Source organism: Neovison vison, chromosome 2 (genome assembly GCF_020171115.1).
Source record: "Neovison vison isolate M4711 chromosome 2, ASM_NN_V1, whole genome shotgun sequence".
Lineage (NCBI taxonomy): Eukaryota > Metazoa > Chordata > Mammalia > Carnivora > Mustelidae > Neogale > Neogale vison.
The window spans coordinates 5,328,752-5,356,208 of record NC_058092.1 but is presented as its reverse complement, the minus strand read 5'-3'; the positions used below and the strand labels follow the sequence as shown (position 1 = coordinate 5,356,208).

The window sequence follows — 27,457 nt, the reverse complement described above, 5'->3', positions numbered from 1 at the left end:
GCCAGAGCAGACTGAGGGAGAGCGCAGTGGATGGGGCCAGCGGGGTGTGGGGGCCAGCTTCGGGAGGGCCTTCTCAACTCTCTCAGTTTGGTTCCGAGGTGTGGGAAGTGACTTGAAAGTCGTAAGCACCTTCTCTTCACTCTGGCCGCTGTCTAGAAAACTAACGGCAGGAGGTGTAAGGGTGGAAGTCAAGAACAGTTAGGAAGCTGCTGTGGTGAGAGATTCCAGGTATGTTTCTGAAGGTAGACCTTGGCTGAATTGCTGATGAATTAGCTGTGGGAATCAGGTGAAGAAAGAGGAGTCTCAAGCAAGTCTCAGGTTTCTGTTCTGCGCAGCTGGTCCGGTGATGGTTCTGTCTACCGAGGTGAAGAAGCCTAAGGGGGGCAGCAGCACAGAACAGTCTGGAGCTCAGGTGAAAGGCTGGAGCATGGGGACTGGGAGTGGTCAGCATGGAGGTGGTGTTTAAAACTGTGAGACTGGGGCACCTGGGTGGCTCAGTGGGTTAAAGCTTCTGCCTTTGGCTCAGGTCATGATCTCAGGGTCCTGGGATCGAGCCCCCCATCAGGCTCTCTGCTCAGCGAGGAGCCTACTTCCCCCCCAATCCCCCGGTGCCTGCCTCTCTACTTACTTGTGATCTCTGTCAAATAATAAAATCTTTAAAACTGTGAGACTAAGTGAGATCACCTAGCTGGGAAAGAGTGTAGCTGGAGAAGCCGTCTCCGGCCAGGGCTTTGCCGGACCATTGGAGTTCTTATGGTTGGCTCCTATGTCCCTTTGACATACCCTTATCATTGTGGGTGTTTTTATTTTTGGAGTTTTTAAAAGTACTTTCTTGTTTTCTGACACTGGAAGATGCTCTGTCTTGTATATTGCCTACCCCAGTCCTAAAATAACCATATCTCAAGGAGCCGCTGTTCCTTTTATTTGAGAATGGTATTGGAAACTAAGATTGGGCATTAAAGATTGGTCCTTGCTACTGGTGTGTCCTTGCTTCTAGGCCGTCTTAGCAGATGGCACAAGGAAATGTACATGTGTATACTTAAATATGTGTATCTCTATATTTCTACATGTAACCGTATGTATCTATATTAGGTAGACATGAACTCATGCTGATATCTCCAATTTTAACCCATTACCACATTCTAGCCTCTTCCCCTTGTTTATCTGGAACCTCCCACTCCAGCAATGAGAAACCTGGCTCCCACAATCCACTCTCTATTTTTTTTTAAGATTTTTTTATTTAAAAAGGTTTTTTTTATTTGACAGAGAGAGATCCCAAGTAGGCAGAGAAGCAGGCTCCCCACTGAGCAGAGAGCCCAATGTGGGGCTTGGTCCCAGGACCCTGGGATCATGACCTGGGCTGAAGGAAGAGGCTTTAACGCACTGAGCCACCCAGGCACCCCAACTCTCTATGTTTTCTTAAGTGTTAAATTCCAGGATCCATGTATAGCGGCTTTAGAATTGTTAACCCATGTCTCTGTGGGAGACAGCGTTATCACTTAGAGTAGAGTGCTTAGGAGCAGTTCATTTTGCCTTTAGTCTTACAGATTCCACTCATTTCCAAAGTTATTAAAGTCAGCACTTTTTTCCTCTGTCCCCCCTCAGTGAGGCTGTTTCATACATTTGTAATATAGTTAGATTCTTTTGTCATTTTCCACATATCACTCCAGGATCCTTTGATTTTCAAAATGATTTTTTAAGTATTTGCATATATTACTGTGTGCTATAAAGTTCTGTGGGTTTTGAAGCCTATGGATAGTGTCATGTATCCACCCTTACAACTTCTCACAGAGTAGTTTCACTGCCCTAAAAAGTCCCCTGTGTGTCACTTACTTAATCCTTACCCACCCACTGCTTACCATCTCTAGAGTTTCGCTTTACCGTAGGTTGTGTGATTGGAGTCCTGCAGCGTGGAGCCTCTTTGCAATGACTTCTTTCACCTCACATGATGCATTTAAGATTCATTCATGCCTTTTTGCGACTTGGTGGCTCATTTTTTATTGCTGAATAATATTTCATTGTATAGATAAACCGTAGTTTGTTTACCCAGTCATTTATTGAAGGACATCTTGGTTGCTTTCAGTTTTTGTGAGTATGAGTAAAGCCACTGTAGGGGCGCCTGGGTGGCTCAGTCAGTTAAGCATCTAACTCAGGTTGTCATCTCAGGGTCCTGGGATCCAGCCCTGCACTGGGCTGTGCGCTTAGTGGGGAGTCTGCTTGTTCCTCTTCCTCTTCCTCTGCCCTTATCCCCCCCTCATGCTCTCTCTCTCTCTCAAATAAATAATTTTTTTTTTTTATTTGACAGAGAGAGATCACAAGTAGGCAGAGAGAGAGAGGAAGGGAAGCAGGCTCCCCACCAAGCAGAGAGCCCGACTCGGGGCTCAATCCCAGGACGCTGGGATCATGACCTGAGCTGAAGGCAGAGACTTTAACCCACTGAGCCACCCAGGCGCCCCATAAAATCTTTTTTTTTTTTTTAAAGTTATGTGCTGGTTTTTATATGGACATAAACCTTCAAATAGATAAATATCTAGCAGTGTGATTGCTGGATCCTATGGTAAGGCTGTGTTTAGCTTTGTAAGAAACTACTAAACTGTTTGCAAAGGGGCCATTTTCCGTTCACAGTCAATAAATGAGAATTACTGTTGCTTCACATCCTTGCCAGCAATGGGTATTGTCAGCTTTTTGGATTTCAGCCATTTTTAAAGATTTCCCAGTATACCATACATTAACTCCGGTTCCTTGGTTCTCTAAGTTTTAGAGTTCAGTGAGAGTAAAGCAAGAGAGGTAGAATACAGCTGGGGATTTAGTTCTCAGAAATCATTTGGTGAACCATGGAGTTGTAGAATTCCAGAAGCCTTGCCTTTCTTATTTTTGTTGTATGCTGAAGATAATGGGAAGATGACCTGAGACATTCCAAAAGAAGGCTACAGACTGGAGCTTAGATGTTACATATTTATATAAGATACATAAAGAATCCATGTGCATCCAATATTTTCTTTTTTTTTTTGTAAGATTTTATTCATTTATTTGACAGAACACAAGTAGGCAGAGAGGCAGGGAGAGGGAGAAACAGGCTCTCCACTGAGCTGAGAGCCCGACATGGGGCTCGATCCCAGGACCCTAGGATCATGACCTGAGCTGAAGGCAGCCACTTAACCAACTGAGCCACCCAGGTGCCCCACATCCAGTATTTTCTGTTGAATTGTTGAATGGTTGAACTGCTTTTTATGTGCTGGGTAATGGAGATGCAGTGATGAATAAATCAGACATAGTTTGTCCTCAGTAAGCTTCCAGTCTAACTGGGGGACGAACATTATAATACACAGCAGTTGAGGCTCTAATGAGACGTGCAGGATGCTGTGGGACACCAGTGGCAGGGTATCTGGCCTGATCTAGGGGAAGTTAGAGATGGCATCTTCGAAGACGTGACCCCTGACATGTGGTCTATAGCAGGACTCGGCTAAGTATAGTCCATGAGCCAAGTCCAGCTCATTGCCTGCTTTTTTTTTTTTTTTTTTTTTTTTTACAGCCTGGGAGCTAAGAATAGTTTTTATAGTTTTCAATGTTTGAAAAGAATTAAAAGAGATTCATATTTTGTGACATGTAAAAATTATGTAATCTTCAGATTTCAGTGTCCATAAATAAAGTTTTCCTGGAACACAGCCATGCTCGTGGCTTCTTTTCGCTGTGACGACAGGGTCAGATTGTTGTGATGGAGACGGTTTGGCCTGCAGAGCCTTGGACATTTATGCTCTGGCCTTTTGCAGAGAAGTTTGCTCACCCCTGGCCCCGGGATGGGTAGGAGTTAGCCGTGTAAAGTAAAATGAAAGAAGGAAGTGGGTTTCTGATGGGATTGTGGTGTAACTGCAGTAACTTTAATAGACTATGGCATTCAAGGGGGTGGGAGGCAGAGGACTATGGTGAGACATGCAAGAGGGCAGGTGGGATCCCGACTGAAGGGAGACTTGGCAGCCATACTGGGAGGTTTAAGTTTATTCAATGGGAAGCTTTTAAAAGGTCTTAAGTGATGTGATTAGCCTTCCTTTTTCAAAAAATCCTTTGGCCACAGTGTAGAAATTGGGTCAGAGATGTTGGAGTAAGAAGGGAGGCCTGGAGATTAGTTTGAAGTCATTCCAGGGAGATGTTGGTAACATGGGTCATAGGGTCACATTGGGCTGTATTGATTTGAGTGGCATTCAGGAAACAAAATTGAAAGGCCTTGGTGATTGGCATTTTGAAATATTATTTTCACGTTTCAAATTTGTGTGTGTGTGTGTGTGTGTGTGTTCTGGTTCCTGTGAATGCATGGTCGAAAAATCCATGTTTAGTAATAGTCTTCAGGGCAGAATTCTTTCGTGATGGTTCATGCCTGCAGTGCTCCTTTTAACTTGTATGTTGAAGCAGCCCGGTTCTGTGGCCTCTCCATTCTGTTTTCTGTGGACAAGAGATTTGGCTTTTAAGGAGCAAAGAAGCTATTGGCAGATTACTTTTCCTTTTCAGGTTTATCTTGGTTTAACAACTGTCCCAAAGTATTTATATATTAAAAGTCCTTGAGGGGCACCTGGGTGGCTCAGTGGGTTAGGCCGCTGCCTTCGGCTCAGGTCATTATCTCAGGGTCCTGGGATCGAATCCCGCATCGGGCTCTCTGCTCAGCAGGGAGCCTGCTTCCCTCTCTCTGTCTCTCTGCCTGCCTCTCTGTCTACTTGTGATCTCTGTCTGTCAAATAAATAAATAAAATCTTAAAAAAAAAAAAAAGGTCCTTGGTTTGCTCTTTTGTTTTTGAGGCAATTTATTAACAATGATAGGCTATTCTCTAACACTTAGATCCTCCCTTTCCAGCGTCAGATCTCTGACCATTGGCTCTCTTCTCCTTGAACTTGAAGTTCCACTTGGAGTAAATGGAAATGAGATCACTATCTTATATTTCATAATATGCCGTGTTGCCTCCAAAATGCTTACTCACGTGTCAACTATTTGATCCCGGCAATAAACCTGTGAGAAGGGCAGGGCATGTCAAGTCACTGAGATTGAGATAGGTTGGATGACTTGCTTGAAGTCAGAAGGTCAGTAAATAGTAGAGCCAGTAAAGGAACTTAGGTCTGCAGCTTGCATAGTTTTTATTCTTTCTGTTAGGCATTCCGTCTCTAGGAAAAGGGAGTCGGACCAGCTGAGAGTTACATTTTCAGAAGTTAAGATCTCTGGATGAAATGCTTGTTTTTTTCGCCCTCTCTCTTGTGCTCCACACGGTACCACCATCCACCTTACCTATGCTTTCAAGCATTATGTGCACAACCAGTGATTCGTAGACAACAATTAGAGAAGCTGTGCTCTCTATGTTTAAGTCTGTGTAAGCCTGTTTTCATTCCTTCCCCTTCCCCTTAGGTGCTTCTGACTTTGATGATTCACGGTCAGATAAGAGAGGCCTGCTTGTGGACCCAAGCTCTTGTGCTCAGGATACACCAGACAGCTTACTCACAAGGTAATGCAGCTGTCCATTCATTTGTACGTCCTAGGGCCGCAGTTCTCCTCAACAGAGAACTGAGACCATTGCTGTGCGTGATGTAAGTTGTCCCAGGGTGGCTGGTTTAAGAAATGTTGGATGTTCATTGAGCATTTACTGTGTACGCAGGCTCCATGCTCTTACCTGGATTATCTTATTTTGACCTAAAAGATAAGTACTATTTTTTTTTTTTAAGATAAGTACTATTGTCTACTATGTTCTACCGTTGCAGGTGAAAAGACTTTATATCATTTACACAAGATCCAGAACTAGCAAGTAGCCCATCTAGGATTTGAAACTGGCAGTCTAACTCTACCTTAGACATCTAGAAGATTAGAAACATTTTTATTTCTCCCTTACATTCTCTTAGGAGTTTCCTGACTCTGAAGATAATTCTTCTTTTTCTAAAAAATTTTTTTAAAAAATATTTTATTTATTTGAGAGAGAGTGAGAGAGAGTGCGAGAGGGGAGAAGGTCAGAAGTAGAAGCAAGCTCCCAGTGGAGCTGGGAGCCCAGTACGGGACTGGATCCCAGGACTCCAGGACCATGACCCAAGCGGAAGGTGGTTGTCCAACCAACTGAGCCACCCAGGCGGCCGATACTTCTTTTTTTCTGTTTTTATTTACTTTTCTTTTTCCTGATGTGCTCTTATATTTAGTCTGTACACCAGTGCCCCCTGCTGCTCATAGCCAGAAACAGCTGGTCAAGATTAAAAAAAAAAACTTGCTTGTTTCCGTATTTTTATGCACTTAAGCAGAAACGAACAATCCCTGAACTTTAAGTGTAGCTGGATCTGTCCTGCTCAGTTCACTTGGAGCCTTTTTGGTTACACAGATACATTTTTACATGGCCGTAATTAGTATGGACTTGATGATATGATATCAGATACTTCTGTGGCCAGAAGTTGTTGCAAGTGCTCTATATCTCAATTCATTAAATAATGTTCGGCAAAAGTTTCTTGCACTTTTATTGGGCTTCTATTAGGTAAATATGTCAATTTTTAAATTTTCCTTGACTTTAAATGTTGGCATTTGAATAATTGTTAGTTTGGCTATTAAAACTACATAAATAATCGTGAAATGCGAACTTTCATTGCTCCTCTTTTATTCCGGATTATTCCTGTGTGAAAGAGTTACAGTAGAATTTTCAAGTCAAAGGATCTGGGTAGTTTTATAGACTTGTTACATGAGGCAGTAGGGTCTAGAAAGAGTACTGTCCCATCTGGGTTCTAGTCCATACTCGGCTGCCATCCAGCTGGGTGGATGGTGCTAGATCTTATTTTTGCTATTTGGGAAAGGAAGGGATTAGATCAAAATGTCTTTAAGGTCCCCTCCGATCTGAGATCTCTATCAGAAAATCTCCAGATCAGGGGCATCTGGGTGGCTCAATGGGTTGAGCCTCTGCCTTCAGCTCAGGTCATGATCTCAGGGTCCTGGGATCAAGCCCTGCTTTGGGCTCTCTGCTCAGCGGGGAGCCTTCTTACCTCTCTCTCTCTGCCTGCCTCTCTGCCTACTCTGTCAAATAAATAAATAAAATCTTAAAAAAAAAAAAGAAAATCTCTGGACCAATGTGCTATATACATTCAACAACACACAAATTTACTTAATTACACACAGATGTAGTGAGTTTGTTTTTGTTTGTTTGTTTGTTTTAGTAAATACATTTGACTTTGGCCTCTGTTCGTCTTCTGTGACTCAGACAATTTGTGTGTGAAAACTTCTAGCTTCATGTTCATGTATTTTGTTATGGGGAATTCATCAGAATGTGATAAAGTTTTGTCTGTTTGTTTTTCTAGACAGAATAAATCCAAGAGTGAAATCACCGACATGGTCCGCTCCTCCACTATCATGGTATCAGACAAGGCTCACATTTTATCCATGCAGAAGTTCGGGCTACGAGATACAATAGTGAAATCACGTCTCATGCAGAAAGAAGAGGATTATACCTATATCCAGAACTTCAGGTAGATTAACTGGGCAGACTGTTTTCAAAATAAAATGATCATTCAGCTCTGAAATTTCAGCACTTCACTTCCTACGCTGGATTTGGAAACAGATCCTTCTGCAGAATCTCACCCGGCATTCTCAAAATGATCATTTCCTTTCACTCTTCAGGAGCAGCCATTTATTCTGTCTTTTCTGGCCAGGCATGGTGGTAGGTGTGGTATAGCGGAGTCACACAGCTTACAGATAATTATGGCAGTATTTGAAGAGGTATAAAGGACAGAAGAAGGAACGATATCCTGATATTTGTGTATCTCTTGGTCATTCTGGACCTTTGAAGGAAGTCATTTAAACTGAAGTTAGTGAAATGAAATTGGTGTTTGGTAATTTGTTTAGACAGGACTACCAAAAGTTAAATGAATAGAGGCTGCAGGATTCTGCTAAATCTTTTTAAATCCGTGCACGGGGCCTGTAATACCAAGTGACATTGCTTCCAGGTATACAAACAATCCCTTACGGTGAACACTGCAGTTGCTTTCCTTCTGAAGATAATTACCAAGGTACTTTTCATTTTTCTTTCATTTCCCCAGCACACACAGGCCGAGGAATCATTCTGTGGATTATGGCTCTAATGGCTGCCAAGGCTAAATAGCAATGTTCACAGTAGGCCCATACTATTTGAAGTTACCACAAAAGCAACAACTATCATGACAGACTGCAAGTCACCCTTCAGTGTCACAGTCCTTGGTCAATGTCTGGGGTGACATTGCTCAATGTCTGGAAATGTCTTAAAATTTGTTTCCAGAGAGCCTGAAACTGGGTGGAGTCAGCGTAGGATGCTTTCCCCATCACATCCATTGTCCTCCCAAGGGACTGATCCGTTCTCTTTGCTGACAGGTTTTTTGTGGGAACATACAACGTGAATGGCCAGTCCCCAAAAGAAGGCCTCCGGCCCTGGCTAAGCCACGGCATCCCGGCCCCAGATGTATACTGTGTGGGGTGAGTGCTTCTCTTCTCAGTTCTGCCTCTCCAGCTCCAGAAAATATAGCTGAGGGGAAGGGACAAGGACATGAATGTATAACTGAGTTCTCACAGCAGGTAAAGGAATTGAAAAATGACCATGTGCTTAATAACAGCTGCTTCTCTGTTTGATGTTCTTCCTGGAATTAAACAAATTTCTGGCATCATTAAAGCGATGTGCTTGGCATTTAAATGCTGTTATTTTGTGCAGCCCTCTGTTAAAATTACTACACTCAAACTGACTTATATCACTTAGATGTTCGGGTCTTTATTGGTCACAAGGCGAAAATAGCTTTTGCCAGGGAAGTAAGGTTAGCTTTGTTTATTTATTTATTTTTAAGATCTTATTTATTTATTTGACAGAGAGAAAGAGCAGAAACAGAAGGGAGGGGCAAAGGGAGAGGGAGAAACGGGCTCCCCGCTGAGCAGGGAGCCTGATGTGGGGCTCCATCTCAGGATCCCGGGATCGTGACCAGAACTGAAGGCAGATGCTTAACCGACTGAGCCACCCAGGCGCCCCAGCTTTATTTATTTTTTTGTTTCAATTTTGTTGAGAGAGAGAGAGAGAGTGCACAAGTAGGGAGAGGTAGAGAGAGAGAGAACCCTAAGCAGGTTCTATGCCTAGCGTGGAGTCTGATGCGGGGCTTGATCTCAGGATCACGACCTGAGGCGAAATCAAGAGTCAGACACTTAACTGACTGGCTTTTTTTTTTTTATAAGGCTCCATCAGTCAGTCATTTTTTCTTCGGTACATATTATCCTACTAGCCCTGTCCTGGGCACTGTGAATGGGGAGGGGGGCAACAAAGGAGCCTGTGTAGTAAAGTGAGAAGGGCCTAGAATTGGAATTGATCTAGATGTAGGCATGGTCCCCAGTTTGTCATTTGCTGCTTGTGTGAATCAGGAGTCTCAGGGGTAAAATGGAGACACTTCTGACTGCTTCCCAGGCTGGTTATAGAGAGGAAGTGGGTGACAGCTCGTCAAAGCGCTGGTAGCTCCTTAGCATTTAGTCCCTTGGTTCCACATATTTATTTCTCTCCCCTCGAGGGCCCTGTGATTTAGCTGGAAAGCAAGGATACACATAGCTCACCCAATCTGAGGATGTGCTGTTTTGCACACGACTCTTCTCGACTGTCTGACTGCTTGCTGCTTATTATAGGTTCCAGGAGCTTGATCTGAGTAAGGAAGCCTTTTTCTTCCATGATACCCCGAAGGAGGAAGAGTGGTTTAAAGCTGTGTCAGAAGGTCTTCACCCAGATGCCAAGTATGCGAAGGTAAGCGAGGGGTCAGTGACCCTTAATTGTATGTTGCTATGCAAGGAAATTCTGAGACCTGTCACCGTTATTATAAGCCCATCCTAATTCTTCCAATTCCAAGTCCTCCAGAAGAGGCGCTCTGGGTAGGAGAGATGCAGGTCTGGGCAGTGGTAGGCTACTTGGGTTATCACAGAGCATGCTTGGTGAGCTGCACAGGTGAGTTCCCTGTGTCCTGCTGTGGAGAAGGAAACACATTGGCATCCTCGGCCGGCTTCAACACCACTTTTCATCTGGGATGTATCTTCCTGTTTTTGGTTTCTGGTTCATGCTGTGATGGGAATGTCTGGCTCTGTTGTCCAGGTGAAGCTCGTCCGACTGGTGGGGATTATGCTGCTGTTGTATGTCAAACAGGAACATGCAGCGCACATCTCCGAGGTGGAAGCCGAGACCGTGGGGACGGGGATCATGGGCAGGATGGTGAGTTTGGGGGCTATGCTTGATCCCTAAGGTTTCAACCCTGCCTCTCACGACACTGTGACTGGTGTGTCCCAGTTCGAGGGGACTGGTGTGACAAGATGAATGGTGCCCTTAAGCAGGGTGAGACAGAGCGGACCACTTAGAAGTTGTAATTTCGTGAGCTGCTGGCTAGTTTGGCGCACATCCCTGTCTGCGCCACACCAGAGCCTCCAGCTGATCATGAAGTGATCATTTCACCCATGAAACACATTGCAGAAAACCAAGATAAAGAATGCCGATAATAGGTTTGCAATTTCCTCTTCTTGAGGCTCTTGAAGTCCTGCTTTTTTTTTTTTTTTTTTTTAAGATTTTATTTGACAGAGATCACAAGTAGGCAGAGAGGCAGGCAGAGAGAGAGGAAGGGAAGCAGGCTCCCTGCTGAGCAGGGAACCCGATGTGGGGCTCCAACCCAGGACTCTGGGATCATGACCTGAGCCAAAGGCAGAGGCTTTAACCCACTGAGCCACCCAGGCACCCCTGAAGTCCTGCTTTTAGGTTCTCCTACAAGAGCTTAGTTTCCTGCGGAGAAGACCAAGCATGTGGTTTGCCTGTGATATAGTGAAAAGTGGACTCAGCTTTGCCACTGGTTGGTCACTCTGCTTTCTTGGATTTGTTTACCTACCTGTTAAAATAGAGACAGTAGGGGTCCTTGGGTGGCTCCATTGCTTAAGCGTCCGATTTTCTATTTCAGCTCCAGTCACAACCCAGGGTCGTGAGATTCAGCGCTGTGTTGGGTTCTGCACTCAGTGGGGAGTCTGCTGGAGATAGTCTCTCTCCCTCTCCCCCTCTAAAAAAAAATTAAATGAAAATACAAACTGCTTCACTTAGCTGTCAGGATGATATTGAAGAGAAAATATGTTGAAAGCATGCAGATTTAAATGGCAGCCATGTTGACGTTGTGAATTGCGTTCTTCCGGGCTCTTTTCCCGTAGGGTAACAAAGGAGGCGTGGCCATCAGATTCCAGTTCCACAACACCAGCATCTGCGTAGTGAATTCTCACTTGGCAGCCCACACAGAAGAGTATGAGAGGAGGAACCAGGACTATAAAGACATCTGTTCTCGAATGCAGTTTTGTCAGATTGACCCAGGCCTTCCCCCTCTCACCATCAGCAAACACGAGTGAGTCTGGGCTCAGACCCCAAGTAGTTCACTGCTCCAACGTTGCGGAATTGGGGCCTCTCTGTTTTGTCATGGAGGTGCTTGGGGGAGGCTTTCCACTCCCAGAGTGGGGATTCTAGCCATCGCTCGCTTACATGTGGGTTATGTCTCGTGGGAATGTTCCGTGTCCTAACATACCATCAGGCAGGCCTCTAGACTCTTTCTTGCACATCATTTGTCCCCAGAACACGTATAAGATTTATTTTAACGTGGGTCTGCCTTGAATTAAACCCCACGAGGAAAGCCACCAGACAGTGAGCGTCTCAAGTCCGGGTTTCAGAAGTAGGCTTCAGGATAGTATGGGTCTTTTCTTTCCAAAAGCACATGTTATTGAGATTTGCACTGCAGTGGTCCGCCTTCCCTCTCGAGCCAGCTTTACAAAGCTGCTGTGATAGCTGCTTAGAGCATCTTGTGCTAATCTTTGTTTTCTTTATCTCTAAGACGTTCTATATGTCTCAAGTCAGGGCATATTAGAATTTCAGACTTTACAGTAACACTCGAAGCGTGTGCCACTTCTTTTAGACAAAGGAAGAAGCAAGCCCCTGAGGCCATGGTGTCAGCCGGGGAGTCCCCAGATGCAAGCCTCGCATCCCGCCTGCTGCGGTGGTGGAACGGTCTTGGGCTCACTGGTGTTCTGGAAGCTGACAGGATGGCTTTCCTTCTCCAGGGAACCTAGCAGGCAGTGTGTCTTCCGTTCTGCTGGACTCCCAGCGCCCTAGTTTGGGAGGTGGCCACTCGCATGTCAGTTTGTCCGCTTTGAGCTTGTGGATGCTTTTGTTTTGGTGCGTGTGTCCTGCTGTGCGGGTTCTTTAATGACCTGGCTGCTGGCTTCGGATGGCGTGGCATTGGACCTGGCAGGCTGTGCGCTGTCATTCGGGGATGTCCGGTTACCCTTCTCCCGAAGCAGCGGCTGTGACAAACCACCTGTCCCACTTTGCAAAAAGAGCCAACCGATGATACAGTGGGGGTTAAACCCAGACTCCACTGTACAGGTTGAACTTTGTTTCAGAGCACCTCAGTTCTAGAAACAAAGGCTGAGAGTGTATTTGTGGACTGTCATGTGCATGGAGGCGACATCATGGCATCCTCTGGTTTGGAGTCCCCGAGCAACTGACCTGACTCTCAATATTTGATCTTTTGTGCCTCTTCCCAGGAATGAGGTAAATGGTTGTCTTGCTTTTAGATCTTATTAGACTATCTTTCCAACCACACAGCGTAAAACGGTCCAGGACAACTCAAGGCTGTTTCTGATGAACCTGGAGCAAAAGGTCCCTGAGTAAGCAGCATGTTAGCCGTGACGTGAAATGGAGTGGCAAGAGAAAAGATTTCCCGAACAGCAGAGTCAGTGCCCTCCCAGCTCCCAAGAAGCTGGCCTCAAAGGCCTTCCTTCAGAAGCACGCCGGGTAGGATGGGTAAAGTCCCTCCCCAACCTGTGGCCTTTGTGTTCTGTCCTCACAGTGTGATCTTGTGGCTGGGGGACCTCAACTACAGGATAGAAGAGCTGGACGTGGAGACAGTGAAGAACCTCATCGAGGAGAAGGACTTTCAAACCCTGTATGCGTATGATCAGGTACACGTGGCCTCCTGGGCCTTCTTTGGCAGCTGTCCCCCCACTGTGAGCTCGCAGGAAGGCCTGGCTTCCCCACCCTCAGCCTCTTCTTCCTTGATGGGATAGGCTTCCCCGAGGAGTTGCTGAACAGCCTTGTCCCTGGCTGTTCCCCCACCTTCCCCGCCCCCCGACCCCACTGGCTCTTCTCTCCAGGTGCCTCATCCCCCTGGGGATGGCAAGAGCATGTGTGTTCTCTGTCTCAGTCTCTCTCTCTCTCTCTCTCTCTCAACCTCTTTCCCCAGTGCCCATTTATTGATTCATTCCGGTAGGGGTGAAGGGGTACCAAGCTTCTCCTAAAGACACTTGGGATGTTTAAGACAATTTAATTGTTTTCTGAGTGAGTCTGCCTTGCCCCCTCCTGCTCTCACCAGACTTGTCTAGTGTAAATGACCACTCTTCTTCCTGAACCGATTTCCTCACGTCCCACAGGAACCAGTTCGGTAAGCTGCGGTTCTCTGCCGTGGTTGGGGTCAGTGTTTCTTGCTCGGAGCATTAGCCATTTCACAGGACAAGAGCCACCTGAGTCTCGATGACTTTCGTCAGGCTATACCCTTCTCTGTGGGTTTCAAGACTGTTCAAATCATCAGAGTCGTTCAGAATGTTAAAGTCCCTTTTCATTTTAGTCTGTAGCCCCCTTCTTATTGTCATCAGTCTGGATCTTTCTGTTAACCCTTTTGTCCCCTGGTGCACATCAGTCAAAGGGGAAAAAATATCAACTTTGTTATATCTTTCTTTATGGAATAATCTTTTTTGGACCATTTTTCTTGCCAGTTTCTTTCCTTGGTAAATTACCTTTTTTCCCTCTTTAGTCCCTATTTCAGCATTAATCCGGTCTACTCTGTAACTGAGTTTACTGCATCTGTATTCCTGAGTGAGGCATTCTAACTTCCCTGGTGGTTTCATGCCCACTGCCTCTTGCCTTCTTTTCTATTTCCCCCCTCCCCCAGGTTCATTTATTGATTTATTTATTTTTTAAATTTTTATTTATTATTTTTTTCCTGGTCTTTCTTCAGGTAACAGTACCTGTTCCGTGTGTTCTCTACTTCCCAGATGGTTTTAAGGTCTATGTATACTGATTTAAGAATCATCCTACATTAATATCTCCATTTTTATTATTTCTGTGGGTTTTCCCTTAGGAGTTTTTTTTTTTAGGAATTCATGTTTTGGGGAATTTGGCAATTGTTGTTCCCTGAGTAGCTGCCCCCTGTCTCCAGTGTTAGCTGAAAGTTCTTCATCAGTCCTCATAGGGCCGAGCTTGGTCCTCCAGGGAGGACAGAGGAACACCTGTGGTTGTTAATCTTGCTGCGAGTGTGATCTGGAGGAAGTCCCTAAAATGAGTATAGTGGGAGGAATGCTGGCTGTTCTCAGAATGTTCCAGATGCCCTTCTAAGTTGACAGTTCTTTCCAACAGTCCTGAGTGGCAGATTCTGTTACAAATCCACAATTTGCGAATGGGGGAAGTCAAGGCACAGAGCTTCCCCTAGTTCGTGTAACTTGTTTGATAAACTCCTTTAGAAGATTGTTTAAATTTAATTCATACATGTTTTGGTATCCTTCTGCTATTTATTTTTATTTTTATTTTTTTAAGATTTTATTTATTTATTTGAGAGAGAGAGAGAGAGAGGTCACAGGTAGGCAGAGAGGCAGGTAGAGAGAGAGGAGGAAACAGGCTCCCCACTGAGCAGAGAGCCTGATGTGGGCCTCGATCCCAGAGATCATGACCTGAGATCATGACCTGAGCTGAAGGCAGAGGCTTAACCCACTGAGCCACCCAGGTGCCCGTTCTGCTATTTATTTTTAGATACCTGGAAGTTCCCCTTTGCTTTTTGGGTAGTATCTTCCCAGACCTTTTTCTGTTGGTACCTGATCCTCTTAGGGACATCTCAGCAAGATGGTACTCAGGCCCCCTGGATACAAATATCCTCTTATAAAAGAGCCTTAAAAATGGTACAACAGGGGCCCCTGGGTGGCTCAGTGGGTTAAGCCTCTGCCTGTGGCCTAGGTCATGATCTCAGGGTCTTGGGATCAAGCCTCGGATAGGGCTCTCTGCTCAGCAGGGAGCCTGCTTCTCTCTCTCTCTCTCTCTCTCTGCCTGCCTCTGCCTACTTGTGATCTCTGTCTGTCAAATAAATAAATAAAATCTTAAAAAATAATAACAACACACACACACACACACACACACACAAAACGGTACAACAGGCAAAGGAATTGTCAGCTCGCTCCCCTTCCTAGGAGTTAGCTGTCAAGATCTTCCAGGATAGCTTTCTCCTGGGCCTTTCCCTTTGGGTTAGGGTTCAGATTCCAGATTGATTTCCTTTCCTCTGCTAATTCAAGGTTTGACTTTTTTATTCTGAGATGATTTTTTTTTTTTTTTTCCCTTCCATCTCTTCTTGTAGCTGAAAACTCAGATGGCTACCAAGGCTGTCTTTGAAGGCTTCATTGAAGGCAAACTCACGTTCCAGCCTACCTATAAGTATGATACTGGCTCCGATGACTGGGATACCAGGTAGGTAGGGGGCTGCTTCCAGGGGGCTGAGCAAATGGAAACCCCAAAATTCAGGGAAGCTCTTGTCCCCATTGGCCTACAGAAGGTGATAGGATTCCTGTGACTTCCCCGTGTTTTGTGCTCTGGTCAGACATTTTCTTTGACAGAGAGAGAGAGAGCACAAGTAGACAGAAAGGCAGGTAGACAGAGAGAAGGGGGGAAGCAGGCTCCCCACTGAGCAGAGCGCCTTACTCGGGGCTCAATCCAGGACCCGGAGATCATGACCTGAGCCGAAGGCAGAGGCTTATTAACCCACTGAGCCACCCAGGTGCCCCTGGTCAGACATTTTCTGGCAGCATCTGCTCATTCAGCAGCTCTGTCTTCCTGCATGTTTTCTTTTTGAGTGCCTTAGCCTTTGTTCTGTACTAATTTACTTTCCAGCTATGCTTAGGGGGATAGGATGACTCCAGCCCACTTAGCTTATACTTGGTCATTACATAGGAGTTTATCACTTTTCGTTAGTGCTTCTGGTATGCTTCACATTATTTCATGCACTTGACTTCTGTGACCTCACTTAGTCTTCATCTGCCAGCTGAAAGAGGTGTGATTTATCATCGTCAGCTTCTAGATCGGGGAACTGAGGCAGGCAAAAAGTAAAGAGCCTTCCAAAGGGTGCCTGGCTGGCTCAGGCAGCTCTTGAGCCACTCTTGATCTTGGGGTCATGAGTTCAAGCCCCACATTGGGTGTAGCGATTACTTAAAAATAAAATTGTAAAAGAAGAGAAAAAAAGTAAGGTATAGAGCCTCCCAAGCAGGCTAGCCTAGAACCAGGATTATAACTGAGGCAGTAAGAATTGAGAGGCTGTGTCAAGCACCATGTTTTAAGGACCACGGAGTACTTACTTCCAGATTGCTTTTTTTCATCTCCTCCCCATAGGAAGGTAAAGAACAGAGATTCATTCTGAACAGCATTTGGCTTGGAGCCCTCACGGCTGTCTTGGGTGATGGGATATGCTATCCCCTGGTGGGCCCGAATCTCTGTGCCTTCTTGGGACCCTGGGGTCACCTGGACTTGTAGGCCCTGCCTGGTCATTCCCCAGCTGCCCCGGGGCACTGGCCAGGCAGTGGATGTGCTTGCCTGTGTGGGGGCCCCAGTGCGGACTTTGCATTTCAGTGAGAAGTGTCGTGCTCCTGCCTGGTGTGACCGGGTCCTCTGGAAAGGGAAGAACATCACTCAGCTGAGTTACCAGAGCCACATGGGCCTGAAGACCAGCGACCACAAGCCTGTCAGCTCGGTGTTTGACATTGGGGTAGGTGGGCAGCCGACACCCATCCTGAGCACCCCTATGGGGAATTGGTTCCTATAACGAAGACCACTTTTGTCGTTCTGGTCTTCTCCTCCACCCTGTGTGAGAAAGCTTTTAAAAATTATTTTTAGGGGCACCTGGCTGGCTTAGTCCGTGGAGCATGCAACTCTTGATCTTGGGGTTGTGAGTTTGAGCATCACGTTGGGCATAGAGATTATTTAAAAATAAAAAAACCAAAAGAGTTGTTTATATTTAAATTTTATTCATAATTATTTTGGTATAATTCTACTATATATTTCTTTGTCTGTGCAAGTTTCGCTTTGCTTTTTGGCCTGCATTTTTCCAGGAGTTTTTCTGTGCATTTATAAACAGGGCAGTATTCTATATACAACATAGAGGGTATTTTTTCTTTTCATAAAAGAGATCATATTATACATATTGTTCTTTTTTTTTTTTTTTAAAGATTTCATTTATTTATTTGACAGACAGAGATCACAAGTAGGCAGAGAGGCAGGCAGAGAGAGAAAGGAGAAAGCAGGCTCCCTGACGAGCAGAGAGCCCGATGCTGGGCTCGATCTCAAGACCGTGGGATCATGACTTGAGCTGAAGGCAGAGGCTTTAACCCACTGAGCCACCCAGGCACCTCTATACATATTGTTCTGAGATAGTATCTTTTTTTTCTCCTACTGACTATGTCTTAGCAGATCTTTCCATGTCAGTAAAGGTAGAGCTTCCTCCTCCTCCCGTCTGCCAACTCTGTATGAGCTTATTTCCCCCACCCTGGCTAATATTGGAGTTTAGCCATCTTAAATTTCTGCCAGCCCAGTGAGCTAAAAGAAAGAGATCTTTCATTATTCTAAATCACATTTGTTTGATTTTGCTGGTGAGGTTGAACATCTTCGTGCTTACTATCTCTTCTTCTGTGATTTGTTCCTTTACGTTATCCACTCTCAAGGGTTCGGGTAGAGGCATATCGGAATCTGTGAAGGTGTGAGTAGTTTGAAAAAGGGCCTAATGAATATTACAGAGTTTTTGTATTGGAAAGTGACAACAATTGTGTTTATGACTCAGAATACAGAAGGGAAAGCCTGACGAAATCTTGGCCATTGGAGCATAGGTTACAAAAACTTGAGAAATGCCATTTGAAATTAAACCTTAGCAGTGTCTCACCACAGGCTGGTGGATAGCAGCAAGTGAATTAGAGCTAGTCACTGGACATTTTTCTGCCCTAGGGCTGCGAGCCGGCAGAGCTGCCCACCAGACTTCCACCCCTGTTTCTTCTCCCTGCTCATCAGGAAGCAGTTGACTTCCTCACAAGCTCGGCCTCTGGAGGACCCTTCCTGAGTCTGTTGTTAATTGGGTTCTTGGTTAATTAATTAAATCTATTCAGTCTTCACTTTCTGCGTGGCCGCCAGCTGTTCTTGCCCGGTGCTGTGCATGTCCTCTTTCCTGAAAAGGAGGAAATGGGCAGAAGGCACTCAGGCTCCGATATTTGCCTCCCAGGTGAAGGTGGTCAATGAAGAACGTTACCGGAAGACTCTGGAGGAGATCATTCGCTCCCTGGACAAGATGGAAAATGCCAACATTCCTTCCGTGTCCCTTTCTAAGCGAGAGGTAGGAAGGACATGTTAGCAATATTGGTAACAGGCTCCTCTATTTATAGAACTTAAATCTCGTCTGTGAGGTTTCAGGAATCCAGGAGCCACCTGTCCGACCCCCAGACTCCACAGTCTTTTTGACATGTGGCCTCTGGTTCCAGGGAGGCTGCTGCTGGTTGCTGAGAGGAGTGGGGTTGTTGGTTTAGATTATGTTCTTCTCCTGATCTTCTGAATCAGAAGACTTTAACCTTTGTGGCTCATAGGTTTCACCCACACATGGGCCATTCATGATTTAAGTGATGGCGCAGAGGAGCCAAAAGGTGTTTTTTTTGGTTTTAGCTGGTCTGTGTTCTTGCAAGGAATGTCTTCCTCCTGATATTTTGCTTTGACCAAGATTAAGTTGAGTCAGAGTTTCTTGGGTGCACACAGAGGCAATGGGGGGAGGGCAGGCAGTGTAGACAAGGGATCTGTGGTGGGGAAAGTCAAGTTAGGGCAGAAGATTGTTCATGGAAGAGCTACAGCATAGATCATTCCGGATGGACAATACCTGGAAGTCAAGCAAATGGGGATTTATGGTGTGGATATTTTTTTAGTGCCCTGGGTGTCCAGCTACTTGGAAGGATGTGCTTGGTCTTCAAGTTTGGAGGTGAAATTTATAAAGGGTATTTTGAAAATGGTCTTTGGGCACAGAAGATAGAAGGTTTGAACTTTGATTCCTTTAGGAAATTTATTTATCAAACAACCTAAGTTTTTGGGTTTTGGGGTTAAACACAGACTGCGGGTCTTTCATGGGGCTGTGGCCTTCTAGGGAAAAACTTAAAGGAGAAACATGATTTGAAAGAGGCGGTCCTTCATTGTCTTTCCAGAAAGGGCAGAGTTGCCCATTTGGGGTGGCTGGGCAGGTCGCCGAGAAAAGGGCACTGATCCGACTGGTCCCGGGCCTGTTCCCAGTTCTGTTTTCAGAATGTGAAGTACATGCAGTTGCAAGTACAGTCCTTTACAATTCATAATGGACAAGTTCCCTGTCAGTTTGAATTCATCAACAAGCCTGATGAGAAGTCGTACTGTAAGCAGTGGCTGAACGCCAACCCCAGCCGAGGTTTCCTCCTGCCAGGTGAGGCCTCCGTTCCCAGGCTCCCGGCTGCTGGTTTGGGGACTGCTCTACCCTGACTGCTTATTTTTCTCCAGTAAGCTCTTTTGGTTTCTGAGTGTTTGCTGTCTGATCGAAACTTCTAAAAGCCCTGTGGGGGAGCCATCTGTACTTAAGGTATAAAACAGGAAGGGGCATGAGGTCAGCCTGGAAAGCTTTCTCAGCCGTGTGTGTGTTCCGTAATTTCACAGAAAGAGAAGACAGAAGATGGCGGGGAAGCAGGTGCTGCTCCTGAAGGACTCATTTTCACTGTCTGCCCCACTATAATCAGCTCCCAGCGTCCGCTCTTGTAGGGAAAGATAACGGGGTGGTAATCCAGAAATTCCCTCTGGTCCTGGAATGTACCATTCATGTCTTTCCCCTAACTTCTTTGCACTCTGTGTTGTGCTGTGTGGCAGAGGGATGAAGCCTCTTTTGTGGACGATTCACAGGCTGCTTCTTGCATTGTATTTTCTCCTGGATCAGGTGTCTTCATCTGACCTGTCCCAGGGCAAGCTCTTTGACCCATGCCTTCTGATTGTATTAATAATTCTGACTTGAGCTGTGCTCCTTTGTCCTTGAATTTCATAGCAGTTGCCTCTTCCCATGTTTTTGTGTGTTGTTTTCATGTCCCCACTTGGACTTGTATGTCAAGCACATACATACCTGCTGGTTAGCTGATTCCTCTGAATCCCTTTCCCAGCCCTTTGTGCCTGAGCCTTGTGCCTGCTGTCCTCTTTCCCCCTTTCCTCCTGGCCTCCCACCAGCCAACATTACTTTTAATGTTTTTCTTCAGATTCTGCTGTTGAGATTGAATTGGAGCTATTTGTAAATAAGACCACGGCTACAAAGCTCAACTCAGGTGAAGACAAAATCGAAGACATTCTGGTTTTGCACTTGGACAGGGGCAAGGATTACTTCTTGTCTGTGTCTGGGAACTACCTGCCCAGCTGTTTTGGATCTCCCATTCATACACTGTGCTACATGAGGGAACCAATCTTGGAACTGCCACTGGAAACAATTAGAGAGCTGGTAAGTTACATGACGTATGGAAGCATCTAGAACTGTAGCAGCCGAGCCAGTGAAGCAAGATATTCTCAATTTTTTCACACATAGTACATTAGAGAAACTCAGCCATGGATAGTAAGATATGAAGTTTCCCAGGCCTGTGATTTTATTCCTTTTTTTGTTTTAATCACGGCTTCCTCATCATCCTGAACTAAATTTTCTGAGATGCAAAGGACTTCTGTGGAGACAGTTTGAATCCAAGGGCTCTACTTCAGAACAGATTTATAGTAATAGGCATATCCCACCCCCTGCCCCGTTCCAATGGACTTTTTAACTTAGGGACTCTTGGCTTCTATCCTCTCCCTTATATAAGATGAAAACAGAGGCCCAGTAAGGAGAGTGATTGTTCGCAGTCACGCGGTGAGTTAGCAGTGGACCTGGCTCCTACATTAGGGTTTTTGGACTCCCAAATCTCTGCCCTTACCGCACCAGACCACACTGTCTCCCTGTTTCTGACAGTGAAATGCTGTTGGCAGGATGTTTTTTCAAAGATGATCATGCATATTTCACCTGATTTATTGAAACTGCTTGTCATAACCCACTCCTAATTCTCAAAAATCACCTTCTGGTACCTTGATTGTGTCACCTAGTTTTGTTTTTTTTTTTTTTGCCTGTAGCATGTTTGCTTAGGGGATTGAAGTGCATCCCTTCCTCTGCAGGTTTGCTGCCCCATTATCGGAGCCAGCCTATCAGAAGGTCCATGGGCGGGCCTTCGTGTTATGCTTTTTCTTTTTTTTTTTTTTTAAAGCTTTTATTTATTTAGTTGACAGAGGGAGACACAGCGAGAGAGGGAACACAAGCAGGGGGAGAGGGAGAGGGAGAAGCAGGCTTCCCGCTGAGCAGGGCGTCTGATGTGGGGCTCGATCCCAGGACTCAGGGACTGTGACTGGAGCTGAACGCTTGAGCCACCCAGGCGCCTCTGCTTTTCATTTCTTTTCAGACTCTGATGCCCCTACAGACTGAAGATGATGGGGTCCAGTTGGAGAACCCCTTGGGAATTCCCAAAGAGCTCTGGATGATGGTTGATTACCTGTACCAAAATGCTATCCAGCAGGTAGGTGGTAGTTAAGCAATCAGAACTGATTGAAGCCAGACTGCCTTGGGGAAGAACATCAACCCCAAGAACTTAGGGTATAAGAAGATTTTACCCCAACAAATCTGTGGAAAGCTATCGCTTTCCAAGGGAGTGAGTTGGGGACAGATAGAGTCATGTTTCACACCCCCAGGAGACTTTGCTATTACATAGAGCACTTGATTACCCCCCCAAAGGAAGCAGCCTGGTATAGGATGGCCTTCACGGCACAACATGTACCCTTCCCTGGCCTCTGGGGTCCTCCCAGTACAAAGCCATCTGGAGCCTTCTCAGAACATCAGCCTATCCTTTTGAGGAACTCTTGACAGTTTATGGAAATGGGAGGGGCTAATTCCTTGTTAAGCCAGACAGAGGCAGGAGACCAGATGGAGCCCCCAGGCCAGGAGTCATGAGTCCTGATTTCTAGAGTGATTTGAGCCAGCTTCATGAGATCAGATCAGTCTGTATCACTGACTCATTCGTATAGGGAGACTAGTAGAAACTGTAGTCTACCACAGCTCTACTGCTTGGGAGCAACATAAATTCTTGACATGTCTTTTTACTCTACCCTCGCTCACACTTCTTATTACAGTGTCCCCAAATACTATTCTAAGTGTTTAACAGCATTGCCTCAGTTTGTTCTCCCGATAGCTCTCAGATGAAGAACTGAGGTCCAGAAGGCTACGTAACTTGGTCAGGATCCCAAAGCTGATAACTGGGCAGGATGGGGATTTGAACCTAGGGAGTCTACAATCTCACACAGGAGCCATGCTAATCTTCTCTGTGTTGTCCTAATTTTAGCGTATGTGCTGCCAAAGAGAGCACAGAAGTTACATTCTTTTTTTTTTTTTTAAAGATTTTATTTATGTGTTTGACAGAGAGACAGTGAGAGAGGGAACACAAGCAGGGGGGAGTAGGAGAGGGACAAGCAGGTCTCCTGCTGAGCAGGGAGCCTGATGTGGGACTCGACCCCAGGACCCTGGGATCATGACCTGAGCCAAAGGCAGATGCCCAGCGACTGAGCCACCCAGGCGCCCTGCAGAAGTCACATTCTTAAGTACTGTGCTAGTAGTCTTATGTTCTCCATGGAGCTCCTTTCAAGTGTACTTGAACAATACATAGAATATTATTATTCAGTTAAGTGGCATTAAGTCATTTAAGAAAACAAATGAATATAAAGCATGCTAGGACTAATGGAAATACCTTTATTTTACTTTATTTTTAAAGATTTTATTTATTTGACACAGAGAGATCACAAGTAGGCAGAGAGGCAGGCAGAGAGAGAGAGGGGGAAGCAGGCTTCCCACTGAGCGGAGAGCCTGATGCGGGGCTTGGTTCCAGGACCCTGCCATCATGACCTGAGCGAAGGCAGAGGCTTAACCCAGAGCCACCCAGGTGCCCCTGGAAATACCTTTATTGCCGTAATCTTTTTTTCACAAAGCAAGGTGGTATCTTTTTAACTTTCTCCATCTTATAAATGACATATTTTCTTCACATTTTCCTTTTTCTGGTTAATCCTTCCACAACACTGCAGGAAACCGTTTTCAGTTTTCCCTTGCTGTTATGAGTAGTATTCCCTACCTATTGTTTTATAATAGATGTTTTATCACTTTAAAGACCTGTCCTGGGAGCATGCTTAGGAAGGCCGGCAGGATGAGCTCGTTGCATCAGCCCTAACTTTTTCAGATTGTTTACCAGTTGATTCAAAGGCCTCACTTCACTGCCCCTTTTTTGCACCTTGGTGGTGATCATATTTCTAGGTCAGGAGATCATGATTGATTTTCTGAGAATGTAATTATTTGGTGACTTTCTTTTTGCAGGAAGATCTGTTCCAGCAGCCAGGCCTGAGGTCAGAATTTGAGCATATCAGGGACTGTTTGGATACTGGAATGATTGAAAGCCTCTGTATCCTCAGACATTTGTGCATGCGTGCGTGTGTATGTGTGAATATGATTAAGAGGTGAGAGAAAAGAAAGATTATGATTTTAAGGCTCAAAATCATATCTTATGTCCTCAGCTGTCATATTTTTCTTACTTAAAGTTTGCATAGAGAAGACTTTACAACTTTAATCCACCAATATAGCAGGAACTCAGGAGGGCCCAGCTAAGCTGACAAGCAGCTTGGCCCCTTCGCTATGTCAGGCTGGCATCCTAGCTCTGAGCAGAGAGCCTTCCTGGGCAGGCAGCAAGCACGTCTGGCATGTGCTCACTCCTGGGCCTTTTCCTAACCATGGCATGGCATTGCCAGTTCCTTAACGATGGGCCAAAAGCCGCCAGCAATCATTCCGTAGCTGAAGCCCTGCTGCTTTTCCTGGAGAGCCTGCCAGAGCCTGTCATCTGCTACAGCACCTACCATAACTGCCTGGAATGTTCTGGCAACTACACCGCGAGTAAACAGGTGAGGAGAAGCGTTGAGCATTCAGGTACTGCAGCCCTGGGCTTCACAGGACCTGAGGGAACAGAGTGGGCGCCGTTCCTCAAATACAGTGTCCTAGCAGCTCAGCTTCATAGCTCTCCTTCCCGAACCTGTTCTTCTCACGTCCCCTTTTCTTTTAGTGGCTTCACCCTGAATTCCAGTGACTCATCCCAGAAACCTGAGTCATTCCTGAGTTGTCCTCTGCTCACCTCCCCCATGCCCAGTTCCCTTGATCTGTCACCTGTCTTCCATTCTCATCCACTCACCTTGGTTCTAAGCTCTGCGTTCTGGCTCTCCCTCTGCTCAATTGTTTCTCATACCGCAATCTGATCACACGCTCGAAAGCTCTCATCACGTCCCTCTTGGTCAAAAACCACGCTTGGCTCTCCATTGCCAGTGAATGATTTTCTTAAACAAATAGGCAAGACTTTTAACCGTCTGGCCTAATGGTTCACACATGTAACAGGCCATGGTGGAATAATCTAGAAAACTTGCTAATAATACAGGTTCCAGAGTCTCACCCCACATCCACTGAATTGGAATCTCTTTTGGAATATTTCTTGTACAAGCCTCCTAAGTGATAAAGATGATACACAGATAGTTGGAGTACTCATCGAGTTCTAGCCTGATCCATCCCTCCAGGCTTAGCACCTGTTCAAGGGGTGTCCTGCTAAAAATTGACTTCTCTGTGTATTCTCTCTCCTTATCTCACTGTGTTCCTTCTCTTGCATTTTTTTATACTTTCTTTTGCCCCAAATGCCCTAGTCCTTACCTCTGCAGGTCCAATTTTATCTTATATTCAAGACCTAGCTTATAACTTATTCTATTCCCATAAACCTTTTGAGAGCACATAGTTAAGCTATTGAGCTCTAAATTCACAAAGCACTTGATCTGTGCTTCTCTTTTGACTCTTGTGCCAAGTGGTAAGTGATCGGAGTTTCCTGTGCACAGTCTTACTCATGTCCCTTGGATCATGTACTCAGCTCCTGGAACATAGCACATGTCTGACAAATGTTTGAATGAATGAATGAAAAGACAAATCCCCGTTCTCCCTCTTTCAGGTCATTTCTACCCTCCCTACATTCCACCAAAATGTCTTCAACTACTTGATGGCATTTCTGCGAGAACTGCTGAAAAAATCAGCAAAAAATCACTTGGATGAGAATATTCTAGGTAAGTAGTCAAGTTTCTGTGGGAAAGATCTCTGTATATTGAGAGACTCATTATGAGAAGTGTGCTTGAGGAAGGTCCCAAGACCACTGCAGTGGAACTAAAATCTCTAGCTCTGGGCCAAGTTTACCCTCACACAGTTTTTTTCCAAGCAGAAAATAATGCTTTCAGGTACTCCTCCCAACTCAACAACACAAGAATTAGTAGCGTTTCTTTTGCTGAATCATTTGTCTTCTGTGTGTTTCATGCAGCTAGTGTATTTGGCGGCTTACTGCTTCGAAACCCAGCTGGTCACCAAAAGCCTGACATGGCAGAGAAGAAGAAGGCTCAAGAATTTATTCACCTGTTCCTCTGCAACTCACCCTGAGCCTGTCTCCTCTCCTCTTTTACTCGAAGCAGTCAATTACCAGCCCCACCTGTTTAAGATCAAGAACTACCACAACAAGATGTGAGGTGTCTTGGAAGCAAAAGCGGCAACTGCCTATTTCCTGAGCCCTGACACCATCCCCCACCCCACCATGGCTGTCACAGTCCTGTCACCCTGAGTTCTGAAGACGTGGGGGAAATCCGCCACAATAAAACCGACTGTCAATGTTCAACTTCAGTTATTTAACACAGATCTATTTTTTTAAACTTTAAAGATTTTAAATAACTCTGTTTCTTGTTCTCACTCACTGAAGCCTGCCTTCAGGACATAGTCAGTGCCTTCCCTGTAGCTTGAGCTGGGCTCCCCTTGAACAGATATTTGAACAAACTTTGGGGTCCTAAAGGGAGAATGAATTGGACAGCAAGAATGCAAGTGGAATCTGCTGGATAAACAGATCACAGTCACCCAGATGCTTCCAGGGCTCTAAGGACGTGTGTATATATATGTATATAAAAACCCTACCCCCTTTCCTACTCAGATGTGACTAAACAACTCTGAGGCTGGCCACTCAGCCTCTGAGGGCAATACAGTGGCTTAAAAATGAAGGTACCGAAGAAAGTGGTGTTTGGGGAAACAAATGGAATTTTCCGGGTCAACAATCCTCCAAACTGTATATGATGCATCCCCTCTCTCATATATGTAATATATTTTAATGATAAATGTATTTTTAACAGTGGTTGTTTGTATGTTTTAATCTTTTTTTAAAAGATTTTATTTGAGAGAGAGAGACAGAGATAGTGTCAGAGAGTAAGTGGGGAGGAGAGGGAGAAGTGGACTGCCCGCTGAGTGGGGTGCCCTACTCAGGGTTGGATTCCCCGACTGGGGGGATCATGACCTGAGCCAAAGACAGATGCTTAACTGACTGAGCTGCCAGGTGCCTTGTTTCTGTCTCTTAAGAGATGGCTGCTGGACCTTTTGTGGCTTAAGCATTGGGGCAACTGGTCAGGGGACCAAAGAGGCAGTTGTCTGGTGGGTAACAATCACCATTCATAGTTTTCAAGCAAGAGATGTACAGGCATGACCTGAACACCTTAACTCTAATCTAGTTTCAGAGTTGTCCCACTCTGAATATTCTAGAGAAGTAGCTTATGGGAAAATCAGGCAGTGGCTGCTGGGAGGTTCTAACAGATGTAACAGGGATTGAAAAAAGATAGGAGAGGGGCGCCTGGGTGGCACAGTTGGTTGAACATCTGACTTTTGGTTTTGGCTCAGATCGTGATCTCAGGGTCATGGGATCGAGCCCCACATCCCACTCCTCACTCCTTGCTCATGGCAGAGTCGGTTTGAGATTCTCTCCCATCTCCTTCTGCCTCTCCCACTCATGTTCCTTCTCTAAAATTAAAAAAAAAAATTAAAAAAATAAAGAATAAGGAAGGCACGTACGTGCAAAGTCGCCTCTTGGGCTCTGGGACACCAACACTCCTTGGCAGAGTGAAATTTGACTCAGATGCAGGCTGAATGGTCAAAATTTTAAAAAGGGAATGAGAAATAGGTGACGCCGACTGGCCCGGGCGGGAGTCCTGTGGAAGCCGGCAGTCCTCAGCAGGGAAAAAGTTGGAACCAACAGTGAGAGTGAAGGAGTGGGGCGTCCGGTGATAGCGAGTGGGGGGGCATGGTGGGAGTGGGGTTTGAGGCAGCGGCGTCCTCTGGCTGAGTTTGGTTCTGCCATTTGGATCCCATCTTCCTTTCTTGACCCCACCCGCTACGTTAACGTTGGTTAGTCCCAGCTTCCCCTCAGCACTAGAGGTAGAAAGCCGGGAAGGTCACAGCATCGCAGGCTC

General features: G+C 45.5%; 1 protein-coding gene and 1 pseudogene across 4 annotated transcripts in view; one reads left to right on the top strand and one right to left on the bottom strand.

Annotated features, from left to right (window-relative positions):
• Positions 1 to 25,853, top strand: part of LOC122899408 (type II inositol 1,4,5-trisphosphate 5-phosphatase) — a 47,112-nt gene extending 21,259 nt beyond the window's left edge. For 2 of the 4 annotated variants that reach the window (XM_044237076.1, XM_044237079.1), the window contains 17 exons: positions 5,386 to 5,482; positions 7,299 to 7,466; positions 8,344 to 8,445; positions 9,625 to 9,739; positions 10,082 to 10,198; positions 11,170 to 11,357; positions 12,855 to 12,966; positions 15,402 to 15,511; positions 16,664 to 16,799; positions 18,300 to 18,410; positions 19,346 to 19,508; positions 20,320 to 20,555; positions 21,532 to 21,645; positions 23,484 to 23,568; positions 23,934 to 24,061; positions 25,141 to 25,252; positions 25,501 to 25,853. In XM_044237076.1, coding sequence (XP_044093011.1) covers positions 5,386 to 5,482; positions 7,299 to 7,466; positions 8,344 to 8,445; positions 9,625 to 9,739; positions 10,082 to 10,198; positions 11,170 to 11,357; positions 12,855 to 12,966; positions 15,402 to 15,511; positions 16,664 to 16,799; positions 18,300 to 18,410; positions 19,346 to 19,508; positions 20,320 to 20,555; positions 21,532 to 21,645; positions 23,484 to 23,568; positions 23,934 to 24,061; positions 25,141 to 25,252; positions 25,501 to 25,616 — 2,210 coding nt within the window. In that variant the 3' untranslated portion in view covers positions 25,617 to 25,853. The remainder of the gene's footprint in view (positions 1 to 5,385; positions 5,483 to 7,298; positions 7,467 to 8,343; positions 8,446 to 9,624; positions 9,740 to 10,081; positions 10,199 to 11,169; positions 11,358 to 12,854; positions 12,967 to 15,401; positions 15,512 to 16,663; positions 16,800 to 18,299; positions 18,411 to 19,345; positions 19,509 to 20,319; positions 20,556 to 21,531; positions 21,646 to 23,483; positions 23,569 to 23,933; positions 24,062 to 25,140; positions 25,253 to 25,500) is intronic. The other 2 variants (XM_044237078.1, XM_044237077.1) reach the window with 2 other exon arrangements.
• LOC122901589 lies at positions 22,414 to 22,488 on the bottom strand (annotated as a pseudogene).
• Positions 25,854 to 27,457: the final 1,604 nt, after the last annotated feature.